This window comes from Carassius carassius, chromosome 22, assembly GCF_963082965.1.
Source record: "Carassius carassius chromosome 22, fCarCar2.1, whole genome shotgun sequence".
Classification (NCBI taxonomy): Eukaryota; Metazoa; Chordata; class Actinopteri; order Cypriniformes; family Cyprinidae; genus Carassius; species Carassius carassius.
This window is the reverse complement of record NC_081776.1, coordinates 27358898-27374698: the sequence shown is the minus strand read 5'-3', so window position 1 is coordinate 27374698 and position 15801 is coordinate 27358898. Positions and strand designations below refer to the sequence as shown.

General features: G+C 36.5%; 1 protein-coding gene across 1 annotated transcript; it reads left to right on the top strand.

Moving 5' to 3' along the window:
* The first annotated feature begins 3532 nt into the window (after positions 1–3532).
* On the top strand, positions 3533–8234 carry LOC132098491 (uncharacterized). The gene is made up of 4 exons (XM_059504589.1): positions 3533–4855; positions 6546–6682; positions 7450–7565; positions 7759–8234. Exons 1-4 carry the CDS (start codon positions 3550–3552, stop codon positions 7880–7882), a joined length of 1683 nt encoding a protein of 560 aa, XP_059360572.1. The 5' UTR covers positions 3533–3549; the 3' UTR covers positions 7883–8234.
* Positions 8235–15801: the final 7567 nt, after the last annotated feature.

Genomic DNA, 15801 nt, shown 5'->3' with positions numbered 1-15801 from the left:
AAATTGTAATGATTTCTAAAAGATTATTTTATATATATATTTTTTTAATCAAAAAAAAATCAGCCTTGATGAGGAGGAGATAGTTATTTCAAAATCATTCATTATTGTAATGTTTCCCAACTTTTGGCAGGTACTTTAATAATAATAACAATTCGGTAGCACTTTACTTTACAGTCCTGTTCCTCATGTACATACTATGTACTTATTATAGTAATTATAATAACTATGTAATAACTAGGTACTAACCCTGAACCTACCCCTAAACCTAACCCTACCCCATGTAGTTACCTTGTATTACCAAAACTTTCTTAGATAAATACACTGTAAGTACAGTAGAAGTACATGTTAGTACACGTACTGTAAAATAAAGTGCAACCAACAATTCTATATACTTTAATATATTATAGTACTTTATTATAATATTTTATTGTATAGTTGTCATGATTATTAAATTCTGCTTTTTATTTTTTACAGGGCAGTATGTATTTTTACAATATAAGATATATCTTGTAATGTGATAAAATATATATTTTTAATAATGAGGGTCAGAGTTTCCTTCTTTTTTGTCTCCAGCTGATCACATGCCTGCTCAATGGGAATTTTGTCACGGTTTTGGAGCACACTGCCTTATAGATAACCTTTAGACTTGATACTAACATCCAAAAAACTTTCATTTTGATTAAATGGGGACTTTAAAAATGACACACCACTCACAGCAGAGCAGGGCAGAGTTTTCCTAAAGTCTATTTTGTAATCTGCTCTACTGCTGTGGGAATGAGACTGCTGAACCAATCACATTTTAAGACATTTGAAATGATAGCAAACATGAGAAGCATAGTCGAATATTTCACACAGTGCATTATGTGTGCCATGAGGACTTTAGATGTCCTGATCATAGAAGATAAGAAGAGAGGAGAAAGGTGGTGATGGGACAGATATACAGGAAGGACTGGGAAACAAGCACTCTCCAGTAATCCTTGCTCAGTGGACTGGATAGCTAGGTGTAGGGTTTTTACTTTATTGTGTGCCATTTCTTGTCTGAAAGTTCATGACTGCCACTGTACCAACAATCTCCAGAGTCAGAGGGGTGTCCAGGGCGGCACTAGACACCCCTGACATCTAATTGGCCACCCCTGGTGCCACCCCAAATTTTTAATTAGCTACAATTCATTTCAATCATTATTTGTGACATGCACTCAATAATTTATAAACTTTGAATATTAAGCGAAATTAACGTTGATTGCCAGATTCAATGGTGGTCGCACATTGCACAAGAAGCACATTATATTTGACTCACATCGTTGTTAAAAAGTGTGTGTAGACCTTTTTTTTATGGATTTAAAAAAAAGTGTATGCTTCGTTTAGAGATAATATATTTCTCTCTTTCTGTATGCACTCTTTTTACAGCAAAGTTCATCTCTGCTCTTATTTTCATTCTTGAAGAGAGTTTACCTGTAAGTTGATTAGATTTAGTGATTAGACGCTGGCCTGTTGCTTTGAACGTGAGAATATGATGTTGTGGTTCACCCTCAGGTTTAGGTTTCCTGAACTATTTCTACGAAAGTTGAGTCACTGTATAAATTAACATTAGACATTTTGCTTCCTTACATTTTCTTCATTACTGCGCTGAATTTTATGTTTAAATTAAAATAAAAGTCTAAATAAAATCTGTTCATCATTTAAAGCTATCATGTCATTTCAGAAGACTTAAATCACTCTATATTTTATGCCTTTATGACCATTTAGTTTCTTCAAAGTAGTGGTTGTATGGACTGTCAATGAAAAGACAGAACTTTCTCAGATTTCAGTAAAATATCTTGTGTGAACAGGACTCTTATAGGTTTGGGATGACATGAAAGTGAGTAAATGATGACAGAATTGGTATTTTGGGCGACCTAACCCCTTAACATTTATTAAGATTGAACTCCAACAACATCGGACATGGTCTGTCTTGGTTTTTGGTTTGTTCTCGCTTGTTGCTGTGGTTATTAATTATATTCACTTGAGTATTTTTAGTTGATCATTTTTCCTGTGTATTTATAGCCCTAGTTTCCTCAGTTCATTCAATTCTCCTTTAAACCTCACCTGTAATGTAACAAATTCAGCAGATCCTCTGAGATATTTGGGTGAGGAAAAAAACATGGGTGGAACCACACTCAGTAAGGGACATTAAACTAACTATGCATATTATCTATATGTGTTAAACAAGTCATGATTGTAATGGTTTATAGTCTGTTTTGCACCAATTCAAATTAAGGTAAATCAAGAACATTTTTAATCAAATCGTGTGTTTCAGAAAGCCATTATACAGACTTATCAGTAGAAATAAAGTGCAACATACTGAACCTTTTCATTTTAAATTGCAACCCACCCACAGAGACCATAAAAAAAACCCTCCCTCACTCCCTTTGCATCACATTTGGTACCACCTAGATAGTGTATAACAATAATTACATACATTTGCAGAAGGCAGGTACAGTGTAAAGACATTTAAAACATGTCACTTAATTTTAGAAATTAACCAAGCTGGAATAGTTTTTTGAGTAGCACTGTGCATCTTTGTAAGTGATAGCTCAATGTTTGCAGTGTCCAGGAAAGAGTACATCCAGTGTGACCAAGCTAAGAGTGAGGAGGTTGCCAATGTAAGGCGAACATTTGCTCCAGTCAATCCAGAGAATAACATTTTATCTGGACTGAGAGAAACTGAAAGATGAGTCATCATTTAAAAGCAAGATCTTAGAACAGCATGATATTTCGACTTCCAGTACGTCCTTCAGACTCATAGATAACCTGTTTACAAAAATGATTAACTTCAGGGCAATCCCAAAACATATGTCTGTAGGTGCCTACAGAGTCTCAGAAATTACAGTTAGAAGATGAGGAAAGCTTAAACTGAGAAACATATGTTGCATGTAAATATATTGTCCTTTTTACATATGTTGCATGTAATTATTATTATAATAACTATTAATTATGCATAATTACATGCAAGTAACCCTAAGCCAAACCCTAACCATGTAGTAAGTACATGTAGTTTATTAATATTACTCAGTACTTATATGTATAATTACACTGCTACAAGGACACCTTCAAATAAAGTGCAACCTTATTTTCTTTATGCAAATCGTTAAAAATAAATTAAATATTTTTATGTGTAAGTTAATGCCAAATTAAATAAAAAAACACCTGCATGTAATTAGATCTGTTATTAATTTATGTAATTACATTTTTAATTACTCTATTGACCCATCCCTTAAACCTACCCATACCACCAAACCTGTCTGTTAACCTTACCTGTATCCCTCCATAGCAGCAATACAATATGAACACATTGTACTTATATATTTATTTATTTTGGTTGATTTAACTACATAGCAGTTAAAGCCACCTAATGTAAAGTGGGACCATAAGAAATCCTCTGTAATGCATCTTTACCAGCAAAGAACAAAGTGTGTGGCTTTATAAACAAACTGTGAATTAAGCCACTAGGTCACATATTCAATGCTTCTAATTACACTTAATACTTTCTTTTTAACAGGTTAAGCTGCAATGGATACTGTGAAGACTTTCCTCACTGTCCTTTATGTGCTTTTATACAGATGTTTCTGCTCAGAAATGAACTGTAATGATGGAGAATGTAAACCCATTAAGGACACCACACAAGTATTCTGTGAGTGCCATAAGATGTACCGCGGTCCAGCTTGTATTATTGACTATCCCGCTCTTGAAAGTAAAATCAATGGTATGATATATAAACCAGTCCCTGATCTGACAACAGTTTATTGTAGCATCAAGGAGCTGGAGGACTACACACAAGAAATAGTTGAGTCTGTCCAACATGACATCCAGTGGACACAAATAGTTGTGAAATACAGCAATGTGATTCATAAGTTTAGAAACATCAGCACATTACATACACAACTTAAAAATGGTACGATAACCCAACGGCACTATGTGTCTGAAGTTGGAGCTCAGTTCACAGAGGAAAACTCTTTTCAGGTTCATCTCACAGACTTTCACCACATGATGATGGGCACTGGTGAAGAAAACAACATTCTGGATGTTTTTCGCAAGTCGCTGGTCCAAGACTCCCAAAGACAGTCTGCTGAGCCAGTAGAGTGCACAAAATATTACATGGACCAGATTGATTATTTTGTGCGCTACATGTTTGCCCTTGAAAAGGAAGCTGTTTTAGCTTGGTCGAAATATTTAATGGTCACTGGAAAATCAGGGAACATTGATTTTGTTGAGAAGGTTTTTAAGGACTATGTTTCACAGCAGTGGAGACTCTTCAATAAAAATGGATGTGGCCCTCTGAAGGCTGCAGATCTTCAGAACAACCATTGTAAGGAGCAGTACCACAGCACAGCACAGCAGCAGGTCAAAATTAAATGTAGTGGATTATTGAAGCCCTTCCCCGAGTCTGTGGGGTGTTCTGGAGGACAGTGGAGTGCTTTACCTGTGTGCTACTCTGAGCAGGTAAACGGACAAGTTGAGTGCAAATCTGAAGGTGGAGTCACTGTCTGTAAGGCCTCATGCTCGCCTGGCTGGGGCTCTGCCACACACCCTCTGCCCGCTGAGTATAAATGCCCAAAGCCACCCTGTCCATCCTTCACACCACACACGTGTAACAATTGCACACAAAACAGTGTGTGTAAGGACCATGAGGTCTGCACTGGCTCCTTAGGGACATGTCTTGACACATGCCTGGTTAAACCCTGTGGAGTAAATGCCAAATGCTCATCCTCCAATCATGACAGGAGCTGCACTTGTGTGAGCCCATGGAAAGGAGACCCATACCAGGGCTGCAGGAGTCAGGACCTCCAGTGGGTTCAGACCGGAGGGGTGCCCAGCAGTATGCAAACTCTTTTACTTTACATATACAACCCGAATTCCGGAAAAGTTGGGACGTTTTTTAAATTTTAATAAAATGAAAACTAAAGGAATTTCAAATCACATGAGCCAATATTTTATTCACAATAGAACATAGATAACGTAGCAAATGTTTAAACTGAGAAAGTTTACACTTTTATCCACTTAATTAGCTCATTTAAAATTTAATGCCTGCTACAGGTCTCAAAAAAGTTGGCACGGGGGCAACAAATGGCTAAAAAAGCAAGCAGTTTTGAAAAGATTCAGCTGGGAGAACATCTAGTGATTAATTAAGTTAATTGATATCAGGTCTGTAACATGATTAGCTATCAAAGCTTTGTCTTAGAGAAGCAGAGTCTCTCAGAAGTAAAGATGGGCAGAGGCTCTCCAATCTGGGAAATTGTGGAAAACTTTAAAAACAATGTTCCTCAACGTCAAATTGCAAAGGCTTTGCAAATCTCATCATCTACAGTGCATAACATCATCAAAAGATTCAGAGAAACTGGAGAAATCTCTGTGCGTAAGGGACAAGGCCGGAGACCTTTATTGGATGCCCGTGGTCTTCGGGCTCTCAGACGACACTGCATCACTCATCGGCATGATTGTGTCAATGACATTACTAAATGGGCCCAGGAATACTTTCAGAAACCACTGTCGGTAAACACAATCCGCCGTGCCATCAGCAGATGCCAACTAAAGCTCTATCATGCAAAAAGGAAGCCATATGTGAACATGGTCCAGAAGCGCCGTCGTGTCTTGTGGGCCAAGGCTCATTTAAAATGGACTATTTCAAAGTGGAATAGTGTTTTATGGTCAGACGAGTCCAAATTTGACATTCTTGTTGGAAATCACGGACGCCGTGTCCTCCGGGCTAAAGAGGAGGGAGACCTTCCAGCATGTTATCAGCGTTCAGTTCAAAAGCCAGCATCTCTGATGGTATGGGGGTGCATAAGTGCATACGGTATGGGCAGCTTGCATGTTTTGGAAGGCTCTGTGAATGCTGAAAGGTATATAAAGGTTTTAGAGCAACATATGCTTCCCTCCAAACAACGTCTATTTCAGGGAAGGCCTTGTTTATTTTAGCAGGACAATGCAAAACCACATACTGCAGCTATAACAACAGCATGGCTTCGTCGTAGAAGAGTCCAGGTGCTAACCTGGCCTGCCTGCAGTCCAGATCTTTCACCTATAGAGAACATTTGGCGCATCATTAAACGAAAAATACGTCAAAGACGACCACGAACTCTTCAGCAGCTGGAAATCTATATAAGGCAAGAATGGGACCAAATTCCAACAGCAAAACTCCAGCAACTCATAGCCTCAATGCCCAGACGTCTTCAAACTGTTTTGAAAAGAAAAGGAGATGCTACACCATGGTAAACATGCCCCGTCCCAACTATTTTGAGACCTGTAGCAGAAATCAAAATTGAAATGAGCTCATTTTGTGCATAAAATTGTAAACTTTCTCAGTTTAAACATTTGCTATGTTATCTATGTTCTATTGTGAATAAAATATTGGTTCATGTGATTTGAAAGTCTTTTAGTTTTCATTTTATTAAAATTTAAAAAACGTCCCAACTTTTCCGGAATTCGGGTTGTACTTGCATCAGATCAGAGGCTGATCCTCTCAAAGCATTGGGCTTGATTAACCCATAAATCATTGTGGTTTACAGATGCTGTTCGTTCTAATGCCCAACTTGCTGTGTGCAAAGCCATTGGACCTGACAGCGGGTGGCACAGTGGTTTTGAAAAGGATCAATGCTGTAATTATGAATATGATGGAAGAAAGCATCAGGCCAATAGCTATGAGGTACATCAGTGCAGTACTGTTAAGGAGCTGAACTAGGATTGTAATCTAAGATGGTCTGATTTTTCTAGCCTTCCTCTTGATGTGTCTGTCAGAACACAGGAGTGGATCATGTGGTCAACTTCAATCAAAGGGGTTTATTTAACACTGAAGATATATTCGAGTGTGTGTGTGGTTCAATAAAACAGAAATAAAGAAATAATCAGATTAAGACTTCAGTATCAAAACAAATCACATGAACCTATACAATATACCAAATACAATATACAGTATCAACTTCTGTGGCAGTGTACAACGCGATACAGCATTGTCCTAACATATGTAAACATAATAGGTCACATTAAAACTGAAAGTCCCGAATACTGGCAATGAATATCACACAGCAAAAAATTAGGTACTCTAATATTATATAAACTTCACAGAAATAATTCACAGTATAGCAGCATAATGATATGAACAAACACATACGAAACAGGATGATACAAACAGCAATATTATATTCATAAACACAGCACATGAATGCGCTGAAGGTGCTAGCTTAGTATTAACTCTTATTTCTGACATTCAATTACAAATACAAAAATGTCTTGGAATCGAATATTAGGATCATATAACAAGAAAAGTCTACAGAGCAGAACAGATACTCACTATTAGTCACAGACGTTTCTATTGACAAATTATAACAAACACACGCAGGACAATTAACAGACTGTAGGCAAGGACATAACTCCTCTCCTATTTCTTCAGTAATTACTGTATTTAATCTTCAGGTTCTGGTTGATCCGTGTGGAGGAAGTGGTTGGAAATGGATGGAGGGGGAACAGAGGAACATGGTTTCATATGACGAATCAAAGAGGTTTCCTGGAGTCAAATACTACGTGTGTAGGTTAGTGCCAATACAAATACAATTCATAGTTGCAAAAAAGAAATCCTTTATGAAACATGTATGTCTGCAGACTTTAACTGAAAAAGAATTTAACCCATCTCAAAAATGTCAAATGTTTTATTGAGATTAAAACATAAGGTTCTGTTGTGTATGTCTGTGATGGTGTTCTAATGTGTTCTTTGTCACCCTATAGCGGGAAAAGTGATGGCCTTGTAGGGAAGCTTTTCAACACTCGACAGGGATTTATGTGCCATATTGCCAAGGACAATACCAGAGATGGAAGTTTCTATGCTCTGGTTCCACAACCATGTATCTGAAGACCATGTATCTCAATGCCAAGTTTCCCTTTGCTGCTACCATGATGTAAAAATGTCAAATTTGACAGCATGCAAATTACAATAATAAAAAAACGCTTCAATGAATGTTACTAGATTCACACTGGATGTCTTGTGTCAGTCACAGCCCAAAATAATGCTTGTGGCTTAAATATATTGTTGTTGACAGTCCTAAAGACAGTGTGACTTTATGGAAAGAATCAAATGCACATGACGCAACAATTTATTGATGAAATTGTAACAATTGTATTCAGTTTAGTTAGTTTAATTTCCTGTCTGATTTGTTTCTATTGTGTTGCTTTGTTGTGTTCAGCTGTGTTCACCTATATTGTTAGTTCTAATTATATTGTTAACACAAGTTCATTTAGACTATTTAACATGCACTGTGACATTTTATCCTTTTTTACTTATAAACTCCTTGAGAATTTAAAGTTAGTTTAATAGTATTTAAATTCAAGATTAAAAATAGGTTTTAATTGCTTAAATTATTTCTTTATGAATTAATAATATGTTATCATGTTTATTCTTGTAGAAAATAAGTGTTTATTCTTTAAGAAAATAAGGGAAAAAATAAGGGACGATCCAAATATTTGTTTTGCTTCACCTATTTATGTAGGCTACAATTATATAAAAATAATAATAATAATAATAAAATAATGTCATTAAAAAATGCCATTGGCCTGAGTAATTTTGACCATTATAGAATTGTGACTTTAAAGGTTAGTGATTTAGGAGGTGAAAATACTGTGAAATTAATAATGGCATGGATTTTAGAGCATAACAACTGAAAGTTTATGAAACGTAGCCAATAAAGCATTTTTTTAAACAATGGAACTTAAAAAATATTATTTCAAGCATACAGCATGTGAATAAATAAAATGCATACTTTTCATAACATTTCATTATTCATAAAATGCATTTGTGGTGTTTGGATTTGTACTTCAATATAATGAGCTTCAAGTTTAAGAATAGCCCTAGACTAGTCCCTCTCTCTCTCTCTCTGTATTTTACAGCATTAGCTCAATGAAATACGTCTTCCTTCAGTTAGAATGAATGTTTTCCTGCTTGCTAAATGTTGGGCTCATGATCAATAAGTTGTATTCGCCTCAATCTGATTCAGTAAAGTCAAACCGCAGACAGTGAAGCTGCGTCACTGAGCGGAGTCCCGCGCGCTGTGAGGCGGGAACAGAGGATTCCGCTTGGTCTTAAAGCCTTCCCCAAACTTCAACGATCACAAATAACAATGATTTTCGTAAAATAATGATTCATTATCAATTGATGATTTTTTATTATCATTATGGTCCTGTGAAAATAATAATATGGGCTGCGAGAATATAATGAATACAAAGAGTAGTGCTGCTGAGTGCAGGCATGTTTCAGCCCAGTAACACACCGTTCCTCAGAGCCAAAACACAGACCGAATTCAGTTCAGTTGGAGGGGGTTGGGTTTTTGGGGGTAGTTATGTGTGGCTTGTGGGGGTCGAGATAAAGGTGTGAATTGCTCTTTCATATGGACAGTGTCTTATAAGGCTTTCACTTGCTGAACCGGTTTATATACGACTGTTGTTTTGATTATAGACTAAAAAATGGTCTGTCCCCACGTAAGATTTTTCTAGTTCTATTCGTTCGTTTGTTATATTCAACTAATCAGAGGTTTATATTAAATTTACATAATCGATCGATAATATATTCCGCACTCAAGCTCATGCATTAAGTTTGCCACAAAGCACATGCAGAAGTAGCCTAATAATTGTGAAAAATTAGACATTTTAATTATTTATTAATAAACAAATGTTTTCTTGTCTGCTGCAAGATGAAATTCACAGTGCTGACTCTCTCCGACAGAGAAATGCAACATTCACAGATTGTTGAATGTTGAATATTAATGCGCCCTGTCATTAATGCGCATTAATAATTTTTGCACAAAACCTTGAATATTAATATTAATTCACATTTTGCATTACAACGTACATTATTTTTTACATCCAAAATAAAACCAAACAAGATTTGTAATGAAGATAAAATAAATAAGAATAAATGCTGCAAATCTACCACCAGTGCAGTGCAAATCTTGCACATATTTTACACACCTGCATTTAAATGCAACTGCATTTTTTTTTAAATTAAATTATATGAAAGCAAGTAGGGCTGGGTGATAAATCGATTTTATCGATTAACTCGTATTTACATCGGTTTGTTTGAATGAAAATCGGTTTTCTTTTTAAGATCCACCGACGCACCACTCAGTTCTCCTGTAGTTCAGAGTGGCTCAACTCTCCCCTGCGAGTCTGAGACAGAGACACGCCGCCGAGCAGAGGATGAGCTGAGCGGTGTGATTCTGACTGGAGCGAGGAGAGGAAATTAAGAGTCTGAGCTTCGTGGTTTTCACTCGCCTCCATCACGAGTACAATTCATGCCAAAAGCCCATAATATAACTGCATATTCAGCAAGAATTCATGTTAAACATATTTAGCTATGACTTGATCAGAAGGTTACAATGACTGCAAGAGTCGAACAGGATGTTAAAGGCTAAGGAGTTTGTCGGTTTCTTTTACTGATTATTTTCGGGTTAAAGCATGATTTAAACAGGCAATCACTTTAGCAATAACGCATTCAAACAAATGTGATCTTACAGTGCTACTACATTATTAGCATGCTATCTGATTTTGAAATCTTCAAAAAGTTAATCGATCTGTTTAGATAAAGTAACTGACAAAAATGTCGTTATTTTCGTCACAAACACAATTTGCACAGCAGAAAGCAGCAATTAAAGATTTAATGCTTACAATGTTATTAGTTTGTCATGTGCTAGGGAAAAAAGCCACTGTGAAACTCTCCTGTTATTTTTTATTTATTTAATATTTTTTATAGGCTGCCTTATGAACATAACATTTCAAACATACTAACACACTTTATCCATGGAGTGAAGGCGGAGCGTGTTTCTAGTATCAGTTCGCATGGAGCTGATGCTCTTGAGCGCGGAAGGAAGTTGTTGCTGCTCTAGCTACTCTCACAGACTCTGCTGCTGTAAATAATACAATGATATGATCAAGCAGTCAATACAGATATATAATAATACGATAACATAACGTAACATAACCCATTAAAAAACACACGCCAGGTCTACACCGGACACGAGTGTCGTGATCCGACAAAAGACAACAGAACACAGTGATGGAGACACTGGACACGATCCCCATCAGTGAACTGATGCTCGTTCTGTTTATGACGAAATGTTCTGTGATGTCATCAAGTTTAGACACACCCGCAGCGGGGCACAGATGACAACTCTCACATCCGGTGTAGACACAGACAGTGACTGTTCTATTTACAAATAAATTCTATAAGAAAAAAAAAAAACTAAACCAGCAGCATAACGAGATGGAAATATAGACTAGAAAATATATTTCCACTTGCTCTGTCCTCCGCCCATGACACTGACTCTGACTGTCCAGTTTGAATCTGAACAGCTCTTAACACCGAGTGGATGGTTAGATGCATGATGGGCTAGTATTAAATAAATAATAAATAAATAAAAAAAACTGAAATGTTATTACCTTAATGCTGGAAAGAATTTTATTTTTATCATCTTGTCTCAGTTATAAATTTATAACTGTATTAAAACTTGCTTTGAAAAATTTCTCTGTCATTTGAATATTGATTTTAAAATCGATTTAAATCATAAATCAGATTTTTTTAGGCCATATGCTATCGCCCAGCACTAAAAGCAAGTAAAGAAGGCTCCCTTTAAAATCATTTATGTTGTAAGTTAATGAAGCTCTTTTTTACATCGTGTGTATTTTGTTGATTATAATGAGAGAACTTGAGTTTAATCGTGAGGACAGTTTATTAATCCGTCCATTTATTAGAGTTTCAAAGATTTAGCTAAATCGTGCAGGTTTATTCATTTTTTTTGTTTTAGGCTAATTAGGCATAATTAATGTGAACGAAATTATACAGTGCTTCACGTTTAAACATGCAACAATTTCTTAATCAGAATCTTTTCTTAATCAGTTTACAGACAAATGTAACTTCATGAGTACCAAACTTTCATCTGTGAATATTACATATTAAATATATTAAATATTTTAACTATAGTGTTTTACTTTCATTTTCCGTGACTGAAGCCATCAAATGTAACACATCAGCGAGGCAAAACTGACGTCTATTTGCGAAAATGTGCTTTGATGCGCTTGTATGATAACTTGTGGTTAAGGCGCCACTCAGCGGTCAAAAGCTGCAAATGAACTTTACAGATGCCGCAGCGGCGGTACGTGTGGCGGTAAAAAGGGCCTTTAGGCTGTCCACCTACTGTAGGTATTAAAAATGGATTATGCTTACAGTGCTAAAAACAGAAGGTACAATTGGTGATTGGGCTGCTGAATTGAAGTAATCTGGCACTGAAAATTTGCTGAACAATATTATTTACAAATTAAAATTCAAAACACAAAGTTCATAGTACACAACATAGATTCATATCCATGTTCTGCTTTCCTCTCGACAGAAGTTTCAGGTAGTACAGAGTTTTCTTCTTCTAGAAGTGGATTAGAATAAAATAAAATAAATAAAATTCCTCCCATGTCTTCCAGAATTTGATTGTCATTCAACAAAACTAAATACAGTAAAAAAAAAAAAAAAAAAAAAAAAAAAAAATATATATATATATATATATATATATATATATATATATATATATATATATATATATATATATATATATATATATTAAAAACAAAATGACAAAAATGGGTTGGGGGTGTAAGTATGAAGCAGCCACTGTTTTGATAAATGTTTCTAGAGCATCAAATCAAAATATTAGAATGATTTCTGTAGGATCATGTGACACTTAAGTAAAAAAAATCAGCTTTGCCATTACAGAAATAAATTACATTAAAATACATAAACAGAAAATTTTGTGAAATATTTTTACAATTTACAATATTAAATACTGTTTTTACTGCATTTTTGAACACATAAATGAAGCCTTGGTGAGCATCAGACTTCAAAACCATTACAAAATCTTGACAAGCCCAAAATGTACTGTAGAACCAATATTTAAGGAACCTGAGGTTGACAATACAAGTGTTGTGGGAAGTCGTGCCCTAATGGTTAGAGAGTCGGACTCCCAATCGAAAGGTTGTGAGTTCGAGTCCCGGGCCGGCAGGAATTGTGGGTGGGGGGAGTGCATGTACAGTTCTCTCTCCACCTTCAATACCATGACTTAGGTGCCCTTGAGCAAGGCATTGAACCCCCAACTGCTCCCCGGGCGCCGCAGCATAAATGGCTGCCCACTGCTCCGTGTGTGTGCTTACTGTGTGTGTGTGTTCACTGCTCTGTGTGTGTGCATTTCGGATGGGTTAAATGCAGAGCACAAATTCTGAGTATGGGTCACCATACTTGGCTGAATGTCACTTTCACTTTCTTTTTGCGTTTCATCTTGCTGATTTTTATCAGCATTGGAACACTTTTCTGCTGCTTTCACCCAAAGGCTCAATGTTATATTTTTTTACTGAAATGAAGTGTCATTAGTCACTAAACATTCAGTACAATGACATCCTAAAACAATTCACTGTTGACAAGTTAACAGTAACCGTCTTCACTATAAAGATTTTTTTTTAAAGGAGTACTTTCATACTTATGGGGTTTATCAAATCACTTACTCTAAAGAGAAATTGTCAAGCAGTATGGCACACCACCATTTTCTTATGTTCCTCATGTTCAGCTGTGTAAATAAAAATGCATAAATTAGTATAATATTTAATTGAAAATGTATACAGTGTGGGATTACAAATTTGTACTATGTTAAATCTAGTTTCCAATGTAATAGTATGTACTCTGTGTTTTTACATTTTGAGGTTAAGATGATAACATGCCAGTGTTTGGCATTTTCCTGATTACATTTCCATGCTTTGTTTAAATTTTCTCCACCTCTATGTATCCCCCCTCCTTGAAATGTATATAAACTACAATGTATTAAGGACTTGTTAGACTTTTGATGACTACAGCGCCACGCAGAGCGTTCTCAATAAAGAATTCTACTGAAGATTACCCAAGAGTCTCCTGATCTTCACTTCTGAGTTCCAACAACAGCTAAAAACATCTTGAAAAAAAATAAAAAAACCTTCAGTGAAGTCAAACTTTTTTCCCAGAACAACATACAGTGCATACTAAAATATTCAAAGAAACAAAAAAAAAAAAGGTAAGAAATTGCAATTGATCACACTTCCTTGTTAGTTATTTAAATATACTTGCCATTAAAGGTACAGGTTGTAGGACCTGCCACTAGAGGGCGCACTACCAAAACAATAACAATCGCGTGGTTTGATGACGCTAACAAGGAGCGTGGAATGAGGGGATTTGTTGTCTTCTACCCAACCGCTGACGGCCATCAGTCAGACGGAAAGATAAATCATGGATTTAACGGATGAGGTAAAGTTTTATAAATGTTATGTTTGATGTCATAATTTTATTATATTGAAATTAGACCCGAGTAATGGAAGATTTACAACTAAATACATAGCAAACGTGAATTCAACGATTTGCGCAAGTAGATTACATACAATACAAAGTCAATGCAAAGACGCAATCAGACGCGTCCTCGCGCGGGTCTAGATGCCATGCCCCGTGTTTGCCGTGTATGCCCCATGATAATAATCTTTTTGATCGTTATAATAGCAAATGTTTTCTTTAAAGATATGAATCAAAACAACTCACCTGTTGAGTAAAACACAAGCGAGATTGGCATCTCTTTCTAGTTGAAGTTTGTCGTGAAGCTACTCCTGAATTTGTCCACGCCACTGTTGTCATGTGGTTTCTATGTCAGTAAAGGCAGTAACAAAGGGTAACTAACGTCAATGACAGGTGACTGCACTGCCCCGTGTCACTGTTTGGAATGGGAATTTTCTCATGATTTACAAGTAGTTGAAAACATTATAGATATTGTTAGTAATCAGCTGGACAAAATGTATAACAATAGCCTAGTAGTTTTTGGATATTTTAATAAAAATATCTTACAAGCTGTACCTTTAAGACAAATATGCCACAGTTATTTGACATATTTTGTCTTGCCTTGTCCTAGGGATGACATCAAACACAGCAATTATTAACTTTTTACATTTTAAGAGCAGTTGTGCTCATGGTTTATGTGGGATGTCTACAGAAAAATCTCACGGTAATGTCATTTAGGACAGTCTCTGACCATATTCCTGATGCAATTTTCGGGACAAGCGCTCTATCATTTACAAGGGGAAAAAAACTGAAAAAAAACACTGGCCGGCAGGAATTGTGGGTGGGGGGAGTGCATGTACAGTTCTCTCTCCACCTTCAAAAAAAAACCATGACTTAGGTGCCCTTGAGCAAGGCATCGAACCCCCAACTGCTCCCCGGGCGCCGCAGCATAAATGGCTGCCCACTGCTCCGGGTGTGTGCTCACAGTGTGTTTGTGTGTTCACTGCTCTGTGTGTGTGCATTTCGGATGGGTTAAATGCAGAGCACAAATTCTGAGTATGGGTCACCATACTTGGCTGAATGTCACTTCACTCACTCACTCACTCACTATATTACTTTTTTGGGTCACGATGTAAAGTAACGCATTGCACTAATAATATTGGTAACTACACTACTTTGCTTGACTATAGGAACGTTACACATGCCGTGTTTGCCTGTGTATAAAGTTCTGGGCCGGGTTTCCCGATAAGGATTGATCTTAGCGCTCAAGAGTGTTTTCTACGAGTAATTTTACGATCGTTCGTTATTGTTTGACATGCGTTTCCCAACATCGCACATAAAGCAAATCGCACAGCTGTGCTTCAAATGCTACGTAGGAGTCGCTCTCCATTAGTAAAGTGCTGAAATGTCATCTTATAGACGGTGTCATCGGGCGCACGCGACTGGCCCTAAGT

Bases quoted from the DNA above. Each gene is read 5' to 3' on its own strand.
- LOC132098491 (XM_059504589.1), top strand. From the start codon at position 3,550: ATGGATACTGTGAAGACTTTCCTCACTGTCCTTTATGTGCTTTTATAC. The intron at 4,856-6,545 runs GTATGCAAACTC...TGTGGTTTACAG, and splicing joins GACCGGAGGGGTGCCCAGCA to ATGCTGTTCGTTCTAATGCC. The intron at 7,566-7,758 runs GTTAGTGCCAAT...GTCACCCTATAG, and splicing joins GTCAAATACTACGTGTGTAG to CGGGAAAAGTGATGGCCTTG.